Source organism: Eptesicus fuscus, chromosome 8 (genome assembly GCF_027574615.1).
Source record: "Eptesicus fuscus isolate TK198812 chromosome 8, DD_ASM_mEF_20220401, whole genome shotgun sequence".
Taxonomy (NCBI): domain Eukaryota; kingdom Metazoa; phylum Chordata; class Mammalia; order Chiroptera; family Vespertilionidae; genus Eptesicus; species Eptesicus fuscus.
In genome coordinates this window covers 72278751-72305702 of record NC_072480.1, presented here as the reverse complement: position 1 = coordinate 72305702, position 26952 = coordinate 72278751, and the positions used below count along the sequence as shown (strand labels likewise).

Sequence of the window (26952 nt, the reverse complement as noted above, 5' to 3'; positions counted from 1 at the left end):
AGAGGAGAATACTGAGATAGAGAAGAGTGAAGTTTTAAGTTATCCAAGGGCACATTAGCATTAGAGGGAGCCAGGATGTGAACTCAGGCTGTCTAACATGAGCTCCTTTGTATGTAAGCCCTAAGAAGAACCACATATAGCTGCTTCCAATTGCTGGTCCTATGAACAAGTCTAATTCTGATAAAACAGGAAGGGAACTCTCCCCAAGGGTAAGAGTACAAAGATCACTTAAGCCGTTCTTATCAGTGTAAGTTAGTGACAGTCACAGATGAAAAGCATCAATATTTAATACTTTTAATAAACATATATCCTTATTTATTATAAGCTGCACTGAATATATATATATATATAATATATATACACACATACACATACACATACACACACACACACACACACACATATCTATACACACATATATATATTCAGAAACAGGGATCAAGCTACCATACAATTTACTCTTTTAAAACCATAAATAACATTTAGTGTATATGCACTCTTGCATCCCTAGTCTAAAACAACCCTCATTTCAGAACAATAGCAGATTACTTAAGTAAATTATTACATCACTGTTCCACTAAATATTCTGCCATTATAAAAGGGATGACAGTAATGAAGAATAGAGAGAAATGTGGACGGTTATCACAATAAAAAAGATCCAGATACAAAATGTATGTATTGGGTGTAGAGTAATTGGAACCCCTCATACATGGCTGGTGGCAGCTGAAATTTGTAATTTGGAACATGGTGTGAATTCATCTACGAAAGCTAAATCACATGCCTGCTGAATGACCCAGAAATCCCACTCCTGGGCATGGATCCAGCGGAATGAGTGCGTGTGTCCACTAACAACACATGCCCAAGAATATTCATGGCTACTTTATTTATATATTCAAAACCAGGAGACAACCCAAGTGTCCATCAACAGTAGAATAAATAATAGTGGTATATCCATACATGTTTTTACAAAGGGACACTGCTCAGGAATAGAATAAGAATGAACTACCACTGAACTCAGCATTGTAGATGCATCTCATATACATAACATAGAGCAAAAGAAGCCAGGCATAAAAACAGTGCACAAAGCCTTCTGGAGTGCTAGGTAGATTCTACATCTCAGTCTGTGTGGAGGTTACATGGTCACGTTGCATATGTAAAATCCATTGAAATGTGTGCAGAATATGTGCACCTCACCTATTTTATACCTCAATAAAACAATAAAAAAAGATATGCTCACTAGGATCATGACTATGCATTGGGATAGAGAGATTAGTAGTTGAGTATTTGTTAAATAAGAAGCACTGAAATGCAAGTTCATGTTGGTACTGTGGAATCTAACATGATGTTAGAATAGTGACCCTTCTTACAGTTGACCTTGACTAATATGAGAGGTTCAAGCCCCATTTATTAACATAAAGACATCAGCAGGGAAGACAATTACACACAAGATGTTAGACTGGCCCAGAGGTCAAGGAAGAGATAGAAATACATTCTTCAAGCAGTTGAATATAATTATAGCAGTATTTATCCCATTACCATTTTCATTTGTATTGGAGATTTATATCTATCCTCCTCCTATGTCTGCTGACTCTTTTGGCAACTACCTACTGCTCTTTGAAAGCAGAGTTGCATTTCCTGAGAATGCTTTCAGACCAGTGATTTTAGTCCCTCCAACAAAAATAAAGAGAAGTTAATGTGTTCGATCAATTATCCAGCTAACTGAGTCAGATAAAAACTAGAGGGAGGTTCCCCATTGTTGGTGCATGCTGGTATAAGGAGAGGTGATGGATTTCCTTCAGAGCACACACGATGCCTGAGAGCTTTTGGGAAAAGCAAAACAAAATGACAATCACAGCATGATATCAACACAGCTGTAGGTTTTTGTGGTTTATCCTTGCAGTCACAAAGTCAGTGACCAACTATATCATTCCATATGCCATACAATGACAAGTAGTGTTATATCTATACTAGAAGCCCAGTGCATGAAATTCGTGCACTTGGCGGGGGGAGTCCCTCAGCCTGGCCTACACCCTCTCGCAGTCTGGGAGCCCTCGGGAGATGTCCTACTGATGGCTTAGGCAACTCCCCTGGTGGTCAGTGCACATCATAGCGACTGGTTGACCAGTTTACTGTCTGCCCCCTGTTGGTCAGTGCACGTCATGGCGACTGGTTGACCGGTTGACTATCTGCCCCCTGGTAGTCAGTGCATGTCACAGTGAGCAGTTGAGCGGCCTTAGCATATCATTAGCATATTATGCTTTGATTGGCTGAATGGCCAACTGGACGACCGGACACTTAGCATATTAGGCTTTTATTATATAGAATGCCTCTAAATTAGGAGCTTGTATCATTGCATTTGGACTACCTTTAGTAAATCGACAACTATCAAAATAAAAACCTATATGAAGACACAGGAATTGTGTAGCTTATGTCTTTTCAAGGAAATGGTTAGTTCAGACTTATGTCCAGAAGATGCCCCCTCCTTTCCTGTTGGTCTGTGTCCATGGTAGATGACCTCAGACAAAGCTAGCCACAAGATTCAGGACTTGGACCAGGTTGACCTGGTGTGTTTGAGAGATCCCTGATAGGATCCACACACATCAAGGAGAGGATAGGACTTAAAGGAGACTGAACTCTGAATGTGTATTTGTAGTTCATGTTTTATTTTTTTGAGTAGGGGTATACGACCAAGGTCAGTCAGGGAATGTTCAGGATAAAATGTAGGAAGACTCAAAAGGTGTGGGTCTGGCAGATCTGGTTTGGAAAGCAGAGTAAAACCAGGATCCCAATAGGGGTGGGTAATCCAAGTAGGTTTGGTGGGAGTAGTTCTCAGGAGGCCAACAAAACACTTCATTTGCAATGTTTTCTGATGTTCAGCTGTGATTACTAATTCCTGGAGAGGGAGTTCCCCTATGAGTGAATGCTTACTAGGCACTACTAGGCAGAGAAAGCCGGCAATGGCAAATGCTTAAGTTTAGTGGGTGCATCCCAGGCAGAAGTCTAGACTTTCAATGGAGTCTAGCATTTTGCTGGGGCTTGGATTTGTTAGGGTAGCACCACTAAGAATGGTGAACTAACCTAGGTCATGATTACGAGGATTTACAGGTGTGATCTGATCTGCAACCTTTAAAATTCACCCACTAATAGTGGTAGTAACAGTTCTAAGACTTAAGGATCCATTGAATTTGACAAATTCTAGCATAATTCAGGTCACGGAGGACCACTTCAGATTTCACCCAATATGGTATAAGTTCATGAGGCTGATTTGCAGAGGGAACATTTCTGTGATAAAGCATGGTGAAAATGTTGTGGGGCTGCTGGCTGAGCCTTAAGAATGGGTCATTCAACTCAGTGGACATTTAGGAGAATTCCTAGAACAACTATCTCTTCCTGGTGATGAAGACTTGCCTGGACTGATTAATCTTATTTTGCTTCTTTTTTTTTTTAAAAAAAAATGTATTTTTTTTTATTGATTTCAGAGAGGAACTAGAGCGAGAGGGAGATAGGTACATTAATGATGAGTGAAAATCATTTATTGGTTGCCTCCTGTATGCCCCACACTAGGGATCAAGGCCACAACCCAGGCATGTGCCCCGACCCAGAATCGAACCATGAACTCCTGGTTCATAGGTCGACACGCAACCACTGAGCCATGCTGGCTGGGCTATTTTGCCTCTTTTTCATGTCAGATTGGTGCAGTAAGACTGTTATAGGCAGTTGGGTCAACTTTTGGCAACGGGAGGAGGGGTGTTGAGGAAGAACTCAAAATAACTGCTTTAGAAATGGAAAGGCAAGCCTATAAATAGTTGTTCACTATTTCAATCTGTCAATTATAATATATAGTGAAACCTCACCACTATATTTCATCACCCAAAGGCTGGGGAGTTTGCTGCCCAGAAGACAATGGAACAGCATTTGAAAACACTAAGTAAGGGGTTCATCTCAGCATCTCTCAAATCACCTGTAAAATGAAGAGCTCACCTTCTAGCAATCGCCTTCAAATGTACATACTCACAATTTACGGTTCAAAGTAGGAGCCATGAAATTTAAAGTAATCAGTGACTTGTAGCAAGTATATGTTGCTGGATAACCAACCACCCCAAAACACAGTGGCTAAAAACAACTAGTATTTATTATGGTCTGTAGGTCTTTTTGTCAATTTGGGTGGCCTGGCTGGGGGGTGGCAGGCCTAGAATGACCTCACCCAAATGCGCTGGAGTTGGCTGGCTAACAAAGTGTCTCTCATCTTCTGAAAGCAAGCCTGGGCTTATGCACATGGCAATGGCAGGGAGCTGAGAAAACATTACCGCAAGGGCTCGGGATTGGCACCTTCTCAGGTTTGCTGTATTCTCTGGGCTAGAACAAGTCACAAGGGCAGCTCAAATGGAGATAAATTAGACTTGACCTCTTGATAAGAGAAGTGTCAAAGTTATATTGCATAGAACCTGGATCTAGAGAAGAATAAACAATTGGGATTTGCAATCCACCAATGTCTCTTCTAAAAATGGCTTTTAACTAATCATTTGTTGGTTCATTCGCCTTTTCAATGAACATGCACTTACAACTAGTTTTGCAAAGTACTTTGCAGAATGCTAGGAGCCCAGGTACCAGGAAGATAGAACAGTTTTGCCCTTTGGGACATGCCTATACATAGATATTTTAAATTTTAAATAGTAATTTCACTGGGAATAAAGAAATCTATAGTTCAAAAGGTTAAATTTTAAAAATTTAGTTTTAAAACCATGATTTTTGTAACACTCTTCTGATAACCTCAAGATTGGAAGGTTTTTGGGAAAAACTCAGGTATTATGTCTGACATTCTGGGGTTCATACATCAAGTCCATCACTTTGTGGCTGTGTGACTTGGACCTCTTACTCAGACTCTCTGAAATCCAGTTTTTTTATCTGAAAAAGGGAGGCAATAATACCTACCACACAGCTAATGTCAATATTAAATGTGATGATCCCCAGCTCAAAGCATAACTCATATCTAGGTAATATCCAATAAATGATAAACACAATAATTACACCTCTACCACTTGTCACACCAGCACACATAAAGAAGCCAGGCTTGGAAAATGTACTTTCAATAAGACAGTATGTAAAAATAGGAAACTTAAAAGCATAGAGCTGACAAAAACTAAAAAATGTCCTTCAGTTGAAAAGCTCATTCTTCTCATTTAGAAAATTATATTGGAAAAAGGCGAACAGTATTTAAATTGTGGTACTGACATTTCCTTCCTCCTGGTGTTGTCTTCAGGGAGAGGCAGGGTCACCAAGAGCCAGAATGGGACATTCTGCTCTCATTTCTGAATGGCACTGCAGCATTATTTATTCTGGCAGAACTGCCACTATGCCCAAATGACAGGCACTGAGGAGCATAATAAATACAGATTTGGTTAACTCTATTGAGCAGGATAGGTTATCACGGGGTTGAAAAGAGGCCAAATGAATTTCCCCAGTTAGAAATGAAACAAGAAAGCAGGCATGGCTAGCAATGCAATGAATTATTTGCTTTGTATAAAATATACAAGCTTTAGCCTCTGCACTCCTGACCCAAAAAAGAACTAGAAAAGTAGAATTCTAGAAGGTTTTGATTAGCCTTATAAATCACTGAATTTCTTACATGTTTTGTTTAATTTATTTGGCTCTCAAATAATATTTGGAAATCACATAATAGTCATTATCAAAAAGGAAAAACCAACTACTGTTTGATACTAAAAGTGCCATATTCTCATAGATATGACAAATATTCTTTTTATCCCATTACCTGAAAACATATACTTTAGGGAAAAGCATCCTTTCTAATAAAAGAGTAATATGCAAATTAACCATCACTCCGCTACACCCACAAGCCACACCCACCAGCCAATCAGCAGCGAGTATGCAAATTAACCCAACCAAGATGGCTGCGGCCACCGAGCGAGCAGGAGGCTTGGGTTTCCCCAGAAATGGATGAAGCCAAGCTTTCCGCACACCCTGGCGGGCCCTGGACTCCACTCAAGGCTACAAAGTTTCAATTATAGAAGATAAATAAATCCCAGATACCAAGGCCTCCATATGGGTTGCCAGGGGGCATGGCCGGCCTGCAAACCACCACAGGCCCCTTGCCCAGGCCACCCCACACCCCAAGGGAAACCCCACCCTCATTCGGGACACCTTTCAGGGCAAACTAGCTGGCCCCCACCCATGCACCAGGCCTCTATCCTATCTAATAAAAGAGTAATATGCAAATTGACCATCACTCCAACACACAAGATGGCTGCCCCAATGTGGTCAAAGATGGCTGCCCCCATGTGGACACAAGATGGCCAGCAGGGGAGGGCAGTTGTTAGGGACCAGGCCTGCAAGGGAGGGCAGTTGTGGGCAATCAGGCCAGCAGGGGAGGGCAGTTAGGGGTGACCAGGCCAGCAGAGGAGGGAAGTTGGGGGCGACTGGACCTGCAGGGAAGGGCAGTTGGGGGGGTCCCAGGCCTGCAGGGGAGAGCAGTAGGGGGGGACCAGGCCTGCAGGAGAGGGCAGTAAGGGGTGACCAGGCCTGCAGGGGAGGGCAGTTAGGGGTGACTAGGCCTGCAGGGGAGGGCAGTTAGGGGCAATCAGGTTGGCAGGGGAGCAGTTAGGCATCAATCAGGCTGTCAGGGGAGTGGATAAGGGGTGATCAGGCTGGCAGGCAGAAGCAGTTAGGGGCTATCAGGAAGGCCATCAGGTGAGCAGTTTGGAGCCAGCAGTCCTGGATTGTGAAAGGGATGTCCAACTGTAGTCCTGGATTGTGAGAGGGATGTCCCTGGTAGGATCGGGCCTAAACGGGCAGTCGGACATCCCTCAAGGGGTCCCAGATTGGAAAGGGTGCAGGCTGGGCTGAGGGACACACCCCTTGTGCACAAATTTCGTGCATTGGGCCTCTAGTATATATATAATTATTGCTTCAATAAGCTATATTATTCTTGAATCAATTTGTCACATTATCATGATCAATGATTAAATTTAATCATTATTGTGTCCAGAGTATATGGTAATTTTTATAATAAGGGTGATAAATTTTTAACCATTATTTTATATTTATTATTTGGTCATTAAAATTACATTTGGGTGTTATAATATATGTAACACTTTGGTAAATCTGTAATCTTGTTTATCATTCTGAATCCTTCTGATTGAAAAAAAATGAATCTCACAAAATAATGAAAAACAAATATATGATTTCAGAGAAAAGGTTCTTAGCTCTTTAGGAAATCATGCATATGGGTGTTTTGGTAAGGAAATGAAGCAGAAGGAGAATTATTTAGAAAGAAGGTTTGTCTCAGTTATTTTGCTAACTTGTATAGTTTGGTTGTCATGGCAATGTTCACCATGATTTAAATAAGCCTATACAGAAATAGAAGTCACTTATACTATATTCATAAGAGTCAAAGAAATCTCATTATTTAATGGGGGGGGGGGGCTCCCAACTTTGGATTAGGAGAGAAAAATATGGTCTGTCAAATTTATTTTTCTAACAAGCTGCTTGTTATTTTATCTCTGAAACAACATAAAAACAAAATATTTAGAGCTAAACAACAAAGGAAGCACTGCATAGAAAATGTCTGGAATGCACTAAGTAGGTACTTAGGAGATTCTTTCTAGACTCAGGATCAACCAAATCATCAGAAAATCTGAAGCAAACACTACACTCAGGAAGTCAGAAGAAAACAGAGGAATAAAATTCAAAGAAAGTCAAAACAGGGATATAATAAAACTGCAGAAATTAATAAAAACATAAAAATGAGAAATGACAACAAAACAAAATGTGTTGTTGTTTTTTTTTTTAAATAATCCTTATAGGCAAGTTTCAAGTAAGACTTATCAATGAGAATGGAGCAAAGGCATAAGTAAACAATATCAGGAATGCAAAAGGGGCCAAATGACAGCTAGAAGAGAGATTAAAGGATTAGAAAATGATGCTGATTTATTTGATGAATAAACTTAAAATCTTCAAGTGGACAATTTTCTAGAAAATATAAATGACAAAAAGTAATCTGACTGACTCATAAACTTTAAAATAATTAGTATTCAAAATCAATCCACTCCTTACCCCCCCAAAAGATTGTAAGGAGAGTTTCACTGGACATTCAAGGAGCATATCATCTTCATTTAGTGCAAAACATTTTATAAAAATCTATCCAATTTACTTTTTAATATAAACCTGACATCAAAGGATTATATAAGAAGAAAAAATATAGAACTCATTTCACTAATGAAAATAATGCAAACTTCCTTAATAAAAATTAGAAAATTAAATCTACTACATTATGACCAAATAGGGTTGACACTATAAATGAAGACTTACTCAACATCAAATAACATACATCAATACAATTTGCCACCTGAGCAAAGAAAAGAATCATTATAACCTTAGTAGATAAAGGGAAAACATTAGATAAAAATTTACATCCATGATTGAAGATACTCAACAAAGATTATCTATTGAAACAGGTAAGTAAGTTACCTAAGTAAACAGATAACATAATGGCAAATGTTTAGAAGCATTACATCAATTTGGAAACAAGACAAGAATATCCACTCACACCACAAATTTTCAACATTGTACTGGCAGTGCTGGCCAATGCAATAAAATAAGAAGAAAAAATAAGAGACAAAAGAGAAAATGAAGAGAAAAAATAATTATGATCATAAAATAGTAAGATATTACACAGGAAAATTCTTAGAACTAATAAGAAAAGTCAGCAGGGTTTCTGTATATAACATCAACATATGAAACTCAAGATTGAGTATCCTAATAAATAAATTAAAATGTAATAGAAAAATAGCACTCATCATAGCAAGAAAGAGCACAAGCACACAGAAAATTTTTAAATAAAAATGTGTAAAAAATTGATTACAAATACAAACATTATTTAATGAATAAAAGAACACAAGAATAAGTAGAAATGCAGATATTTGTGGGGAGAAAAATCAATAGCCTAAAATGGCCAACTCTCCCCATATTAAGCTGCTAGTGTATTTTTAGTAAAAATCCCAAAAGGATTTTTTATGGACTCAGTCAAAGTGATAATAAAATTCATAATATATATATATTCAAAACAAATAAAAATAAGAACTTATAAAAATTTACTTATTAAAACAATATATTATTGATACAGTTTCAGCCAAATAGATTAAAAATCAGGAGGGGGTGAAAAAGCATTTCTAATAAATGAGGTAGGGATAATTGAATATCTGACTAAAATATAAAATTATCTCAATTCTTCATATAAATACAAATAAATATCTGCTATACTGAAAATCTAAAGTTTTTTAGGAAAAAAAAAAGTAAGATGATCTTGGAGCAGAAAAATAATGTCTATGATAAATAATGTCACAGGGTGGTGCATGACCTGCATTGCCATGTTCAACTTCACGCATAATTAGGAAACTGAAAATTAATGCTCTCCCTGAAATTCTGCCACTTAATAAATACCCCAGAGAAATTTTAAACACGTATCTCAAGAGCCATGTATGATGATACAACACTCTTTATAATTGAGAAAAAAAGTGGCAAGAGGCTTCAGTGCCCATCACTAGGGAAACGTGAGAATATTCTGGTTTCTTCATCCAGGGGAATTAGTGCAGCAGTTAGAAAGGATGCATTAGCTCTGGAGGTATCGATGTAATTAAATATCCAAAAACATGTGAAATTAAAAAAAGGAAGTACAGCATAAAATGTACTGTGTGATAGCATATTTTTAAAATTCTTAATGATTCACAATGTTATATAGCTGTTACAGAAAATGAATATCTAGACAAAAAAAGGGGCAACTAAACTGTGGAAAGTTTACACAGAATTGATGAAATTGCTGACTCTGGGGTGAAAAGGAGAAGGATGAACCTATGTCGACAAACAAAAAGAAATTCAGCTTTTAGCTGCAAGGCTATTTCTCTTATATTAATAAATATCCAAAGCAAAAGTTGCAAATGTTAATAGTGCAAATTCTAGATAGTGGTAAATGGCTTGCCTATATCCCTTTGTACTCTTTTTTATATTAAATCTATCCCCCAAATTTAAGAATTAATGGAAAATGTGTTAAATGGAAAAAAAAACAAAAACAACAGACAAGTCTGCTTTCATTTTCTCACCAGGGCACAGCAGGTGATTTAGTATTTCTATAAGGTATTTGGGAAATATTAATATAAATGTATTTATTAAAAATTAAGTACTTTACATGCAATTAATAAGGTAATATATGAAATATATTTTACCGACTCTTAGTAACTTATGAACTGATTGTCTAGATTTTTACATTGTGATCTTTCTCGCAGAAATATTTACTTATTTATAATTTCTATCAAAGAGCTTAAATCTTTATAATCATCTCATTAAAGTTCTGAGGGAGAAAGTTAAAACTAATAAGCAGATTAAATATTTGATTTTTAATCTGATTTACAAATTCAATCCCTGCTTCAGAAGCAAGCTTCACATTGTTCCCAGTTTTGTGTCTGTTAAATGAGGACAGATGATCTCTATGACCTTTTTTGAACTTTAACAGCAATTTATAAAATATATATATTGAGAGAGGGAGAGAGAGAGAGATTTTACTTAGGATCCCCAAGTGATGTTAAAGATATCATATGGTCAGATGTTTTCTTGGGGAAATTAATCTCTAATTTTATTATCAAAATAACAGTGAAAAAACACTTAATTTCTAGATGTTTTATTCTTACTCCATTCTCCTCTAGTTTATCATTTAGTTTAAGATTCTTTAACTTATTTCAGCTTGAAAAACCTGAGGGGCATTGCAAACTCTTTCACACTGTGATTCCTTGAGTGTTACGGGAAAGATGCATGTGGTTGGGCAATAATATTTAAATTAATTTTAATATTCCTCTGCTTTATAATGGTCACTGAGCCCTGTTCCACCCCATACTCTTTAAAATCACTTCAGATCATCTAGTCAAATAATGTGGATAGTGTCAAAGAGCAGTAACTCTTAAATCTAGAATTAGGTGATAATTATACAAGTTCCATTCTACTTGTATAGTGATGGGGAAAGGGGGACACAAGCATTCTAAAAAATCATGTTGCTATTTAAAAAAAAAATCTTTCCTAAACATCTGACTCAGGAAGGAGAGGACCATGGCCCACTTTAAGCTTTCCTGTCTGAGGAAATGATGACAAACACATATGAAAAGGAAAAGTGAGCTGTCTGTAAGGAAGCATGGCAGGGAGTAATTAAATCTTCTGAGATGATCCAATCCCAGTAATGGACAATTCTCATCACCTGGGATGCTCCCAGAGACTACCATACTTGGAGGAGATTAATCTTCAAACTTCTAACTCAAAGCATTAACCTGCCCAGACTGACCTTACTTCTTTGCAAAAGATAAAACAAATTATACTTTTATAAGAACCATTTATATAAGTATTGATGGCTACATTCAAGTCCTTTTAAAAGTCATTGGTTGCCCTAACCGGTTTGGCTCAGTGGATAGAGGATCAGCCTGCAGACTGAAGGGTCCCAGGTTCGATTCCGGTTAAGGGCATGTACCTTGGTTGTGGGCACATCCCCAGTAGGGAGTGTGCAGGAGGCAGCTGATCGATGTTTCTCTCTCATCGATGTTTCTAACTCTCTATTCCTCTCCCTTCCTCTCTGTAAAAAATTAAAAAATATATATCTTTTAAAAAGTCATTGGTGTCATCTGACATTAAAATATATATATATATCTTGATTAAATAATTTAAGAAGAAAATAATTACATGCACACTCACATTCACACCCCTATATACACATATGCACACACCCCTAATTTGAATTTTAGGCTTATGCATCTTATAAAACATCAGGAGATGGTGCAGAAGTAATGACAAATTCCCCTGCAAAGAAAGCAAAAAACTACCCATAGATGGAATTTGAAAACTGTCATAAGATGAGGTAAAGTTTTTATAGGTGATCTGTGGGAATAGTGTAGTATAAATGGTAATCCAAGAGATATTTTTAATGGCTTGCCTGCATGCACCAAAACATGCTCCTTCCTTAGCGCCATCTTCAGGCCCCTAAACTAAGCACTCTTGCTAATAGACAGGATCCTTGAGCAACACTTAGTTATAGCTGAAAAATCTAATCTACTAAAAATAATCTTACAAAATAGATTAACATGCCTACTGTCATAGTAGTGTTTTAAAAATCATGTTACTTGTCTCGTAAGAGATATCTCAGTGGATTTTTTATTTAAATTTTTATTGTTGACACTATTGTAGATGTCCCCCATCAGTGTACGTTTTTGTTTTTTTTTTTTAAATATAAATTTTATCTAAAACTTAAAAAGATATCTGGAAACTATGAACCATGTTGGAGTTATTAAATCAGTATTTATTAAATTTTTAAGTCAAGAACTTGAAAAAAGTGTTACAGTTCATATACATGGATTTTTTTTTTTAATTGGGGAGGGAGCCTATTAATCCTGAGAAATTACATAAAAAACTGTGTATGTGTGTGTGTGTGTTTATGCCATTCATTGGATTCTCAAATTGGACTTCGAACTAAAAAGGGTTGATATACACTATAATGTTTTGGAAGTACATTTAATGCTATCTCATTGCATCAATGAACACAGAAATATAGAAATCATAAGCAATGTGGCTATTACTTCAATATAAATATACTCTTTACTTTAAACGTTCTTGGAAAGTCAACAAACATGTGCATACACACCACTAAATAGCCAAAACTAATTTTACATATCCTGAACTCAGTAGAACGAAACTATGAACAATTCCCACATGGAAACTTAAGCCACATATAGACTTAACCCAGTTAGTTAATTCACTTTCCTTTCATTTCAGAGCATCAAGGTGAAGAGCAGCCCTCTCTGCCATTCAGTGAGACTTCAGACCAATACAGATTATCCAAAATGCTGACATGGGGTTGCTTTCTTAAACCAGCCTGCAGAATTCTTCAAGGCTACAATGATTTTTCCCTACATGAAGTATTTGTTCCCTCTAATCGAGAAAAAACAGCAAGTCTCACCTACTGAAAAAGTACAAGTTTTCTGAAGATGAGTATTATATGGCTTGTTACGATCTGATTTGTGCAGATTTAATGTTTTCAGAGTGGAGTGGAATGTGTTCACCTGGTAGACAGGACCTTAAGTTTGCTTTCTACTGGAACTGTTCTTTTTTCTCATTTCAGAGTGTGAGTCATTAGTTGTGAGACTCTGGGGAGCTGAATCCCACTGTTACCATTGCCATCCTTTGTAATGACCTCAGTCAGACTGTTGGGGAACACATAAATCATTTTTTCAACGTGCTGATGGAAATCTTTCTGGACACCTAGGATATTCATTATGCACTAACGAAATGATTTTCCTTAGAATCAAAATGTGTGAATTTAGAAACAGGATAAGTTGCAAAAATATTCTACTGATAATTTCAGGACGTAAATCATTGAATTGATATGCAAGTTTTTTAAAAAAAAAAACACTTTTAAAGAATATAATTTCAACCTCTCCCTAAAACAGCCTATCTTTCTCATTGGTATATGTTTAATACTTTCTTCTGTTATTTAAGTTTATATTATATTGGATTGGAGAGGAAAGGTAATAGTTTGAGAAATTCCACAAGTGATATTTTTTAATAGCCTTCTTTTCTCTCTCTGTAATCAATCTCAATCTAAGGATCAAAGGATCCTGAGAGGATGGCCCCTGGTTCCCAGTGAAAGAAATTATTACTTTCATATTTAAATCCTGGAGACCTCATTCCAATTTAACCTCTTTCTCCCACCTGTTCCCAGATACCCAGAGGGCCCCCATCTCTACAGATCACCAGGTCCCCGTGCATCTATTGTGTCCTCCACCTTGTAGCCACTCCCTTAGTCCAGGCACCACTTACTCACCTGTCCCTGGTTAGTGACTGGTGTCTCTTCACGTGACTTTTACCTAAAAGAACCCCTACTGATCAGGCAACAGCATGATTCCTAATGCATGTGGACCTGATTTTACAATAATCAAAAAACCACATGTCGAAATCGGTTTGGCTCAGTGGATAGAGCTTCGGTCTGCAGACTGAAAGGTCCCAGGTTTGATTCCGGTCAAGGGCATGTACATTGGTTGCGGGTACATCCCCTGTAGGGGGTGTGCAGGAGGCAGCTGGTCGATGTTTCTCTCTCATCGATGTTTCTGGCTATCTATCCCTCTCCCTTCCTCTCTGTAAAAAATCAATAAAAATATTAAAAAAACAAAACCCACAAACTGTGCTCTGGACCCGAGTCAGGCATTCTGCCAACGTGTCATAGGTGCGCCATCAGAGAAAGAGGGAGTGTGGAAACTGATTCATGCAAGTTCATTATCATTGCTGACTACAAAGCAAAACTGAGCAAACATAGAAATCACTCCTGACGTCCTAGCCGTGTATGTAAACAGCATTATTTCTGTTTCTAGAGAACAACATATTTCCTCTAGTTGCCAGTCTTCAAAACAAACAAGATCACTGCATCAAAGTAAATGGAAGAGACTAGACTCAACATGCCGTCCATCTGCATTTCTTCACAACCCTCCTTCCTCCTCTGATACACCAGGAAGCCTCCTTTCCAGCCACAAGCACCATGCTTTCCCTGTAGCAGCCATTCCTGCTGCGTCAGGCCCTGTGCTGAAGCTGTGTGCGTCACTGCATTATCCTCAGCTAACCCTGGAACCAAGTTCTTGCAACCAGGTGTCAAATGAACAGGCTTGGATATATGAGAACTCATGACGAAAGTGAGTTGCCATAAAATAGAGGTTTTGGTATGTGAGGGCATTTAGAGAACTCTCCCGAAGTCTCTATAGCTCATCAAAGCTGAATGTAAATCATCATAAAGTTTTTAAATGTTTATGTTTAGCTCAAGTAAAATATTATAAGGATGTAATATACTATAAGCATATTAAGAAACTGAGGGCTCAGTGACAAAAAAAAATGTTATGTATGCTTAAAACTCTATTTACTGTATTATACTTGCATGTCAAATTATGTTATCCAAAAATGTGGATATCAGGACATGTAGACATAAACAAATGAATGGATCAATACATACAAATAAATAAAGTAAATAAGTAATCGTCAATCCCCCTCCACTGGATTATCTCTTAAACTTCATCTATGACTTTCAATCTATTAATTTTTAAGGTGTTTCTAATGGTAAAAAGGAAAATGTTCCACAGGTTATATTTCTCAGGTGTGCCCATAAATATAAACAATTGTATTCAGAACTCATGACAAAAATGAGCTGATTAAACTGTAGTTTTTGGTGTCTGAAGACATTTACAGAACGCTCTAACTTTCTACAAGCCTCTGCCTACCCATGACTCTAGTGAAGTTTATACCAAAACTCTGATGAAGATGTCAATTCAGGAAAAATAAAATTTAATTTAACTTTGCAAATTCAGTATCGGGGATGTGTGTTATATTATGAAACTGGTCCAATTTTAGAACTCACAAAAACTATTTACCACTTTTTAAAAAATGTAAGGTATTCATTACACTTTAATAAGACTCTCCAACCACTTATCTCATTTCAGAATCACAGGGATGATATCCTTTATAAAACCTAAATGCTGTTTAGTGCACATCTTTGGTTTAGCCATTATAAAAAGTGAGCCACTGAGCTATCCACAACTCCTCAAGGCACTCTCTCATTCCCAATCCCCTGGCAATCCAGAGAAATCCTACCCAAGATGCACACCTGGGAAGGTGTAGGAAAGCAACCCCTTTGTGGTGTGCACTTATGTCTAGTGGACTGCCCTGAAGAACGGGTGACAGTGGGAGTCGGTAGGGTAGGAATGAATGCACTTCTCATTTCTTGAGGCCTTTAGGAGGAGAGGTCCAGCACTGGGAATCTATGAAGAAGCCGAGAGAAGGAGTCAGGGATGGCTATCTTTCTCACCAGAAAGCATCAAAATATCTGGAAGCCAAGACACCTCTCACTCCTTGTTCCTGTCCCCCGTTTCCTGGGAGAGCCGGCAAGCTGAGGTGCAGAAGCCTCCCTCCCTCCCTTCCGGGAGGCAGTCAGCTGCCACCACAGGCCTTCACCGAAGGGAGAGAGGGGAGAACTCTCACCTTTGGACACTATTAATTTCTGTTCAAATACTGGATATGAGGGGACTTGAAGGATTCGTGGAACTGTGATTTATTTAAAAGTGAGCAGAAAAGTATTGGGACCTACCCATGTTTTCTCCTAGGGTCAGGAAAATATTATCCTTGTTGAGTTTATTTAGAAAGAAGGTAAGGTATAAGAAGAACGTGTTTTCATTAAACTGAAAATTACACTTGTTTAGTACAGTGGTTATATTAAAATAAGTAATAATGCAATGACATGCTTAAAAATTGCAAACAATTCTGCTTATAATGTTGACACAATAAAACACTCTTCTTGTGGCCAAAACAATATTGTCTATGTTTCCCTATCTTTTACAAAAGGTTTATAATTTTATTAAGAAAAGGATAACAAACGCTTAAGAGCAAGCCTTTCCATTTTAAATGTTATATTAAAAACAAGCAACCAAAATTACCAAATGAAAAAGATCTTTTATCATAATAGGCAAAAGAAACCATGGAAGAATAGAAGTATTAAGGACATTTATTCAGAATCTTATCTATGCCACAAAGTTCAGTTTTTAAATATATATTTTATTGATTTCAGAGAGGCAGGGAGATGGAGAAAGACATAGAAATATCAATGATGATAGAGAATTATTGATCAGCTGCCTTTTGCATGCCCCACACTGGAGATCGAGCTCACAACCCAACTGGGGCATGTGCCCTGACAGGGAATTGAACCATGACCTCCTGGTTCATAGGTCGACCCTCAACCACTGAGCAACACCAGCCAGGCACTTCATATTTAAAGTGCTACTATTCTAAGACACTGAGGTTAGACCCTGAAAGGACCCTACTTAGAAAGATGCTTTGGCAGAAATAAAGGAGTTGACAATCCTGCCGTTTTTACATTATATCTGCTTGTGTCAGGACAGACCAGAGATGAGGTCACCTGAGAAGCAAGGGAATTTTAAAGTCACAGGATACTATTTCCTGATCAATAAGCTAACCCCGTGGTCAGCAAACTGCGGCTCGCGAGCCACATGCGGCTCTGTGGCCCCTTGAGTGTGGCTCTTCCACAAAATACCACGGCCTGCCTGAGTCTATTTTGAAGAAGTGGTGTTAGAATAAGATTAAGTTTAAAAAATTTGGCTCTCAAAATAAATTTCAATCGTTGTACTGTTGATATTTGGCTCTGTTGACTAATGAGTTTGCCGACCACTGAGCTAACCTAATGAAGAAAAGAGACCCTGGCTGTCAAATTCAAGATTCCTGAGAATGAGGCGACCACAGCATTGGTCTGACTGCAATGCGGGAAGCCTGGGAGGGAAGGCGTCTCCTTGGGGAGAAGGGCCCCATCCCTGGGCGGGGACAAGACAACACACACATCTTTTTATTCACAGAGGAAAAACTGGCCAGTGAAGAATGGGATAGAAGGTCAGTGCCTCCGGTGTCCTTAGTGGTTGCCAATTTTCCACATGTGAAGATGTAGGAATCTATGTGGATCTCCATGTGGTTTGAACATGTGACTGTTTACTAGTATACTTACACTGTGTGTCAATGTGTGTCATTGGCCATTCACAGAGGAGTGGAGGCCAAATAACTCTAGGAAAGTCAGATCAAAGCGAACCACTCATTCGTTTTCTCTAGAAATTATTTGATATTTAAAATCACCTTTTAATTATTAAGTAGTTTTAAACAAATAGAAGGCATTTCATTATTGTTGTTGTTGTTAGCTTTACTCCCTTTTATCTGCTTAGATAATAAGTTGTTAAATCAAGTGTCGGTGTGCTTCTATTTTGAAATGCCCTGACCACTAGGTGTGGACCTTGAGTAAAAGCTGCCAGCCGGTTGGTCTCCAGCTGCGGCGTTTGGTGCAGGCAGCCTGCACTGAACTCAGGACCCAGGACCGTGGCAGCAACGGGCTGGTGAATGTCCTCACATTAATCTCACTGACTCAACCTTGGCCAGGCAAATATGGCAAACACTTCTGCTCATCCTAATTAACTAGTTGCCAGTGTCCACATTATAACCCATGATTTTCATTGAGAAGCAACCCATTTGAAATCTAGTTAGAGAAAGTAGAATCTTTTAACATATATATATATGGTAGCTATTTTGCTGGAATTCAGGAAATGAATCCAGCATGCTAAGACCATACATTTCATCTGCTATAATTCCATTTGTATTCCCTTTATTACTTTATTACCTTTATATCTTATTTCTATTTATTTTTGCTTGCAAGATTTATAAAAATAGAATGAAAAAAATACTTCCCTTCAACATCAAGGGAGCTTGCCAACTTTAACCATAGGCATATATATTTATTTATGTTATATAATCTTTTTTGACATTATAAAATTTCCACAAAATTGGAGATTCATAAACTATAAAAACTTATTCTAATTTTATTCATATTTTGAGACCTTTCTATGACTTTGGAAATGGGTCTGCAAAAACTTAAAGTTTCCATGAATTTCAATGAATTAGAAATACTGCAAACATAACCTTCCTTTGCATTTTTTCAGGATTTAAATTTGGGTGACCCATGGGAGAAATAGGGAAGAAAGAATGGGAGGTATGACTCAAATGAGAACACTGTGTCTTAGAAGTTAAACTTATACTATATTAATTCATTGATAATTTCCCACTAATCCCTGTCCTTGCTCATTTGCTTAGTAAATCATTTTAAACAATAAACTAATATCATAAATTTGTTACATATTGATACAATGATAATATTGTCACTCAAAGGGAAAGAATGTGTTTTCCAAAGCTTATGTTTATATATTTTTTCTCTGTGTGTGTATAGTCAAAAATCTAGACTACTAGTACACATGTTTCCAATTATATAAATTTAAGACTCTGCAACATTTAAATGTCAAGTGGAAATTTTCTAAAAGTTTCTACGTGCAGCTGGATTTATATATTAATTTTTCAATGTCAACTTCAGCAGAGCTGCCAGTAATGTTATGCAAGATTCATTTGGCACTTAGCATATTAATATCATTCTGTAAGTAATCTTGATATTTAAAGGAAAATCAAAATTCTCTGACAATAAGCAATGATAACAAAATAAAAAATCCTCACTATACCAAATACTAAGGTATGTTTGCTAAAATATAAATAATATTATATTTACCCTTAAATCACAGACTGCATATTGAATCTGCTATCATTGCAGTGGGAATGATCATTATACATTACTAGAGGCCCGGTGCATAAAATGCGTGCACTCGTGGGTGGGGCCATGGTCTCTCAGCCCAGCCTGTGCACTTTTGCAGTCCGGGAGCCCTTGAGGGATATCCGACTGATGGCTGTCTCGCTCCTGCCACCGCCGCTGCACTTGTCAGCCATGAGCCTGGCTTCTGGCTGAGCGGCGCCCTCCTTGTGAGAGCACACTGACCACCAGGAGTCAGCTTCTGCATTGAGCATCTGCCCCCTGGTGGTTAGTGCGCATCATAGTGACCGGTCATTCTGCCATTCGGTCGATTTGCATATTAGCCTTTATTATATAGGATAATGAGAATTTTAGCATCCCTTTGTCCTTGAAATCTTCTGAGATGACTATATTTATTTAGAATCTTTCCCATCAATACATGTTAGTTATAATTTTCAAGAAAACTCTAAAGGCAGCAATTTTCAGGAATTTGGTAAAGGAGTGTATATGGACAACTAAGACATTTTCAAAAGGTTTTATTCAAAGACTAGAGGCCCGATACACGAAATTCCTGTAAGGGGCTCAGCCCTCACAGCCCTCGCAACCTCGGCCAGCCCTCGCAGCCCTGACTTTGTCTGGAAGGTCGTCCGGACAGTCATTCTGCTGTTTGGTCTAATTAGTATATTAGCTCTTTATTATAAAGGATAAGAACGTGTAAAGTCTTCTGGATGCAATTTTGCTTTCCATGATCTGCTCAAGGTCATTATTAGTGACAAGAATATTAACAAAATTTTCCATTGACAAGATGCCATGGTGATCTATAATTTTTAGATAATCAAATAGTCCTGAATAGCTTCTACTTAAAGATGATTAAGGCTATGCGTGAAATGATTACCATAGAGACCTTTCATCAAGTAATCCACAAAATATGTGAATAAAACAGGAAGAATTGCTATTCTGAAATGCACCACTAAATTGGTTCCGAGACAGACATGGGCTCCTCAACAAACTTAATGGCTTTAGATATTCTTGAACTGTCTTCTTCCTAGATTTAAACACCTTTATACTTATTGGTGTTCCAAAGACCCTATATGCCTTCAGTCCAGAGAGAATGTATGTGTATCTCTATACATGAGAGATGATTTGATTAATTCACCAATGTGCCTAGGGTGGGGGTAGGGGTTAAATCTTTATAAAATAGTCAATAAAGTCCTTCAACTTGTTAAAATAAAATGTTTTAATATAATTTAATTTATGGGCCACACTAGACTGTAAAGCATCTTTAAGAGGTGGGACTTTATAAGTTACCTATGACACCAGCAACCAGCATCCATCAATCTTACCTGCTAGGCTCATCTTGACTGTGGAGGTAATAATTCATGTTATTCACCAAAAAGCTAAACAAACGACTGTATAAGGACTTGGCCAGGAGATCCCGGTAAAATTCAGCCATCTCTATAGTATGCCGCCGTGTGATCATATCTCCTGGAATAGTGGAGAGAAGAGGCCTAAGAACAAGGGTTCCTCTCATTTTAAAAGCAAGCAAAACTGCATATCCTGTTCATCCCTCACACCCCTTCTAAACCCCAGAGGATGTTGAAAAATATACTAAGATTCTAATAAATGCGGTCTCTGTCAATTATTACATAAAATGTTTCCCTTACATGTGTCATATCCATTGCATCTTATTTGTTACAATTGTTGACCACAGCTTTTGACCTTTTGCAGACTGTTAATTTCCTTTCTCTTAGGGAACCAACTCTTTGAAGGGCCCCTCTTAACAAGTTTCCTGCTAACAGCTCACTGGTTTGGATACTGAATCATCCCCAAGGCATTTGGAAACCTGGCCATCTGGAAAATTAGTCATATTTTAAATATTTTCAAAGAAATGATCCAACTAACCAAAATGTGGGTCTGGAATGTGGGAACTAGATTGGGCCTTGAGGGAGAAATTTCTGTGTCATTCTCAAAGAGATGGCAATTGAAACCTTGAATAATAAGATTTTTAGAACAGACTAGAGAAGAAAGCAAAGAAAAAATAAATAAATGAGGATGTTTTGGAATTGAGGCCTATGACAGCATTTATGCTAGAGAGTGGGGAGGAAATGGGAATGTCATGTTCATACTTTGTAGTCTTGACCAACCTGCCTAACCATTGCAACTCAGGATGAGCAGGGAGATATATGATGGGATGAAGACCATATGAAATGAAGGTTAAGCTGTTAATCACAGAAATGCACATAAGGGAGAACTGCTTCAGAGATGGGTTGAAATTAGCAAACAAACAAACGAAACAATAGCAGGTAATTGAGAGTCAGGGAGCTATGAGTTCAAGGCCATGGGGATGGAACAACACACAATGGCCGTGAAAGCAGTGTGCCATCTATAATATTATAGAATTGGGGTCTCTAGAGTCAGCATGATTGCGGGCTCTAATGCGACACCCACCTGGCAGGTGTGTAAGGAGATGAGGGCAAGTGTAAGCAGAGGAACCTGCATATATTAAATTATAGATATTAATGGAGGGTTCAATCTCTCGTTGAGAAGTCGTGAGAAAAAACAATGCATTTGGATAACTTCAAGAAACTTAGTGTGGGTGGATGCAAGAACACCAGTGGGAAAATGACTAAAAATAAAGCATAAAACTTAGGTTATAAAGGATCTCTTGTACTGTCCTAAAGCGACAAGTTTAACTCTAAAGATGTTGGGAAATCTTTCCAAGACTGTTCCCGTGGATGAAATCATGTTTGCAGAAAGATTATACCGGAAAGCAGTGTGAAAAGAAGGCAACATGAGATGAGGAAAAGATAAAAGGTGAAGGAGACTGTTCCTGCCATATTCTGGGGAAGGAATGATAAATTAAGGAAATGGTGATAGAAATGAAGGGAAGGCAGTAAGAATGACAGCTGTTTATGGAGTAGAGCTGGAGTGTGTCTGATCTACTCAGTGGAGAAGGAGGAGGAAGAGATATCAAGAATGACTTTTGGACAACTGAGTGGATAAGGGGCAGATTCACAGAGTTCAGAAACATGGAAGGGAACTCTAGATATGAGGCAGAAATTTATAAGTCACATGCCTAAACACCTGCAAGTAGGTCCAATAAGAACAGAAGAAAGAAGAATGGTGATTTAGAGTAAAAAAAAATCAAGTGGATGGTGAGTCTTCAAAATTTCAGTACAGAGGAAGGTTGGAAAGGCAATGATTTATAGTGAATAACTGAAGAGGATGGAGGAAAACCACTCCCCTTGCCCCTTGACTAGAGATGCATGAAGCATAGAGTCTTATTCTGGGAATTAGATAACATTAGATTCTAATTCCAAAAAATGCCATTTCTTAATGTTTACAAAGTTCTTTAACATCTTTGAATCTTAGTTATGGAAATGAAAATGCCCACCTCTTAGAAACCTGTCAGAATTTTTAAGTATCCCCACATTTGTAGTGGTTGTTACAATTCTTGTTGTAAGTGCCCAATAAATGGCAGCTATTTATTATAAGTATTGACATGGAGGGAAAAAGATGCTCTTCATTGAAGAGGACAGTATGGCACCACATGCACACAGGGATCCAATGTTTTCACTAAATCAATGCTCTTGGGTTGATGACTTTGTCTAAAATGACTGATTAGCTAGAAAGGGTGACCAATTAATCAAAATGGTCTCTCAAAAGCTCTAAGAGTTTACAATATATAGTCAGATCAAGTGACCAAACAGGTTTTCAATGCTTTTCTCAATTGGCATTCAATTCACAGAAATCGTTTCACTGAGTGGGGAAAGTTAAGTTTGTATTTATTTTTTGTATTTCAAAGAAGACCAGGGTTGCACAAAGGTAAAAGTCAGAGTATTGGAAAAACGTACCTTTAAAATATTGAATATCAGTTGTTAGAGCAGATACCAGTTCATCTGCTGAGACTTGTAACATCCCAGCCACTACAATCAAAGCAGCGTGGAAAACTAAAGTTAGTTTGTGGGTTTTTTTTGATAGAGAGAACATTGTATTTGATGGTTATGATTTATAAGCTTTACACAGACCCATTAGAAAATGTGTGTATTAAAGAAAACTAAACAACCAACTTGTCAAATTCAACTAAACAAACAGCCTGTAAGTAATCAAAGTGTTAATGAGTGTTAATGGGCTCCTGCATTAAGTCACAACAGGTTTTTTCTCTCCTTTCCCTCACAAATAGATATGGAGGTTTTCTCCCAATTCCTGATTAAAGGACTTTGATATGAGGTGAAGATGTGGTAGTCATTGACAATCTGCGGTTTTAAGGTATTTTAGAGAAAAAACAAACAAACTGGGAGTGACTAATAGGCAACTTCAAAGGAGAGAGATTTTTGGCAAGATCTTTGCAGGAAAGTAATTATATTCGGTTTAAAAGTGTTTAGCTAATAACATGCCCCCAAAATACACTGGGTGGCGGGGGTGGGGGTGGAGAATAGTTAGAATATAAATATACCCAAGTATGTGCCAAAGAATCAACCTGTTAACGTGGTGGGCAGCAGGAGAACATAAATGTACATCTTGTTATTCATTTCTGTAACCATTTATAAAAAAGAACAAAGTTACAGGGTTGTTTTTTCCCCCCACCATTCTCACTGAATTCTCTGGAGTTTATTCCACCTGGCTTTTCTGTACTGTGTCTCCATCTACTGGCCGTTCTGCAAAACTGCACATGCATTAGGTCTGTTCCACTGACCTTGTTCTAGGAGCTGGAGGTCGGAAACAAATGCAGAGTCCGCCTCGGTCAGAGCCGTGAACCGAATGTCTCCAACGTGTAATATCGCTGCTAGAATCACAAGCAGATTCTCCACTTCCTGTGCATTTTACAAATAGAGAAAAGGAACAGGGTTGCTTAGAAGAAAATAGACTTAAAGAGTGAAACCCTTTAAAACCCTAAAAGTAGGTTTTAAAAATGATGTGAATGTGGTCAACTGCTCCTATTCTAGATAAGGAATGAAATTATTGCATAACGCATTTCAGTATTTTCACTATGACTTACAGAGAAAAATAAATATCTAATGATAACGAATACTTCTCCACAAAAATACCTAAATGATGTCTGACTGTCTTAAAGTTAAAAATAAATTTTAAAAAAAAATGTAATGACATTAGTAGGCTTGTGATTTTTCAGATCTCGAATGTTTGAATCTCTAGTTCAAAGTTAAAATCTCATAGTTCAATGCACATTTCCTGCAAATCAATGTTTCTGTTCCTTAAACAAAAGAGAGTGAGGAAGTGATGTCCTGTCGTGCATTAGGTTTCCACAAAAGTATCAGAATGAAAACTGAATCATTGTGTAGTGGTGGTCTGACGGGCTGGACGTCCCTGGGAAGGTCAGGTTCACATGTCCTCCCAGGGCCGGCATGGAACTGTACAGGGAGGCTAATCAGACCTCCCAGCCACTGTGGCTGCTTCGCCAGGGAACGTGGGCCATGGTGTCCATCTTCTAGTTCTCTCTCTCATGAGAGAAATTGTTACTGTGATTATAGAATTTTTTTTACTTCTCCTAGAAAATTAAGGGAGGCATGATGAAAACAACTGCCTAGACCACTAAAATGCTAATTGCTTTTTAAAGGTATTTTAAGGAAAACTCAGAACAAATGAATTTGGCAAGAGCTATCTCTGAGCAGAAGGTAGCAGGAAGAAAAGGATGTTTGCTGAGAGAAAATATCTGACAATCTGAAACTCTGCATAAAGAAAAAAAATACCTTAAATTTGGTCCTGGACAGTCATTTTGTGGTAAGAATGAATGAAAAGTCAATAAAATGCTGTAAGCTAGAACATGCTTTTCTAGAATAATATGTACTTAGTGTGATGGTATCAATAGTAAAATTGGTCAAGTTCCATAAAGGGCAAGTGTCATAACCTTTTAAAGTGTTATTTATTTTCCTAACCTGCAATTTGGAAATCAAAAGCTCCTGCCTGTGGAAGTTTTACTAAGAACTACTTTTATTTTCTTTATAAATATATAGTTGAAACAATATACTCCATGGGACTTCATGAATTTCTACAGAACCTCTACTTTCATCATAAGACATCATTTGATCATCTTTAAAATGAGGGCATTGACAATGATCGCTGAGTCATTTTCAGGTTAGCACTCTATGATTTCAGCACAACCTAAAAATGGCTTTTGGTAGCTCCCAAATCATAAATGAGTGTTTCAAATTTAATTCATTTATGCTTTTTTAAATAACATTTTACCTCTTACACTACCTAACAACTCCCCCTCCCCCCGCCTTTTTTTTAAACTATTTTTTATTGATTTGAGAGAGAGAGGAAGGGAGAGTAATGGACAGAAACATTGATCAGCTGCCTCCTGCACGCCCCTTACTGGGGACCAAGCCTGCAACATAGGCATGTGCCCCGACCAGGAATTGGACCCATGACCTCTTAGTTCATGGGTTGTTGCTCAACCATTGAACCATACTGGCTGGACTCCCTTGATCTTTTAATAAATCTAGTAACTCGTTAAATGTTCTAGCCCCCCGTGAGATAGGCACTTCTGGACACACCCACAGGAAGGCTTTGCTCTGCCCGCAAGGATCTTACAGTTTAGTGGTGGAGAGCAGAGGTGTGAAGGCTATACTTAACATGAATTAAAGTGCAGTAAATACTTTATAAACTACTCTGGGAGTAGGGGGCACCTTAAGCAACACTCACCCGCCTCCTTGCTCGCGGGCTAGGCTGGTGGTGATGGAGGGAAGAGGTGGAGGTGCCTTCGTGAACAGACCTCCCAAGACCACAATCACTTACAAGGTCTTGATTCAAGGCCCTTGCCCTCCTAGAAATACCTTCCTTCCAATCGTATTGGACATGATGTAGCCCTATGAAGTAGACTCAATTGTCATTATCCCAGTCTCCCCAAAGGGTCAAGATGAAGGGGTCGTCTTTTATTAAAATGCCCATATTTCTTCTACTAAAAAGGCTGTTGGGATTCTCTCTTTGCTATCTTAGGTGGTAGGTATATTTTGCTTGCCCTGCCTTTAAGGATCAATTGTGGATTTTTAAAGCCCTGTATCCATTCACCTGGTACCTTGGCAGAATGGTTCCTTACCCACCTCTACATCCCAGTTTCCTATAAGACAGCAGACATTTCAGGCCATGGAGAAAGGGGATAATGACAAAAAATTCAACAGCAGCAAGTGTAAAGATAGGAAAGTGCAAGGGGGTAGGAGTTAGTAAAAGACAAATACATAGATTGGATGATCAGAGAACAAAAAAATATATATATGCCATATGATTGCCCTTCGCAGAATTCCAATCACTAATGGGATAAGTGTGGAGTGAAACAAAGGGCCCAGAACTAATTAATTTAGGGTGAGTCCCGATCTCCTCCCCCCCCCCGCCCCTTTTCGGCACCTTCCCACTGCTTCCTACCCATTCACTGCCTCATTAGCCTTATCTATGTGGGCAAGAGAAAAACAGACAAATACCCAAAGCAATTAAGTTAGTGGTTTAAGAAAAAAAAAAATAACATTTAAAAATCTATGACTAAATTTGGGCTCCTGGGCTACTGGCATACCGAAGTTACCCATACAATCTCATATCAATTGTTAATGAGGAACTGGCCATAATTCAAGAGAACACCATATTCAATAAGGGGAAACAGATAATGTGTAAGGCAAAGAGATTTAGAGGAATTCTGAGAAGTCACAAGACTTAGATCATTTCATATTTCTTATTCTCTAGACCTGTGCCATACAATTCAGTAAACATTCACCACATAATTCCATTTCAATTTAAATTAATTA

The 26952-nt window shown here is 38.0% G+C and overlaps 1 protein-coding gene across 1 annotated transcript in view; it reads right to left on the bottom strand.

The window, feature by feature from the left end:
* MYO16 (myosin XVI) overlaps positions 1 to 26952 on the bottom strand; it is a 421185-nt gene that overhangs the window by 212319 nt on the left and 181914 nt on the right. Inside the window, exons 17-19 of the mRNA XM_008143943.3 lie at positions 23895 to 24012; positions 23053 to 23124; positions 20542 to 20683 (exon numbers count right to left, since the gene is read on the bottom strand). Coding sequence (XP_008142165.3) covers positions 20542 to 20683; positions 23053 to 23124; positions 23895 to 24012 — 332 coding nt within the window. The remainder of the gene's footprint in view (positions 1 to 20541; positions 20684 to 23052; positions 23125 to 23894; positions 24013 to 26952) is intronic.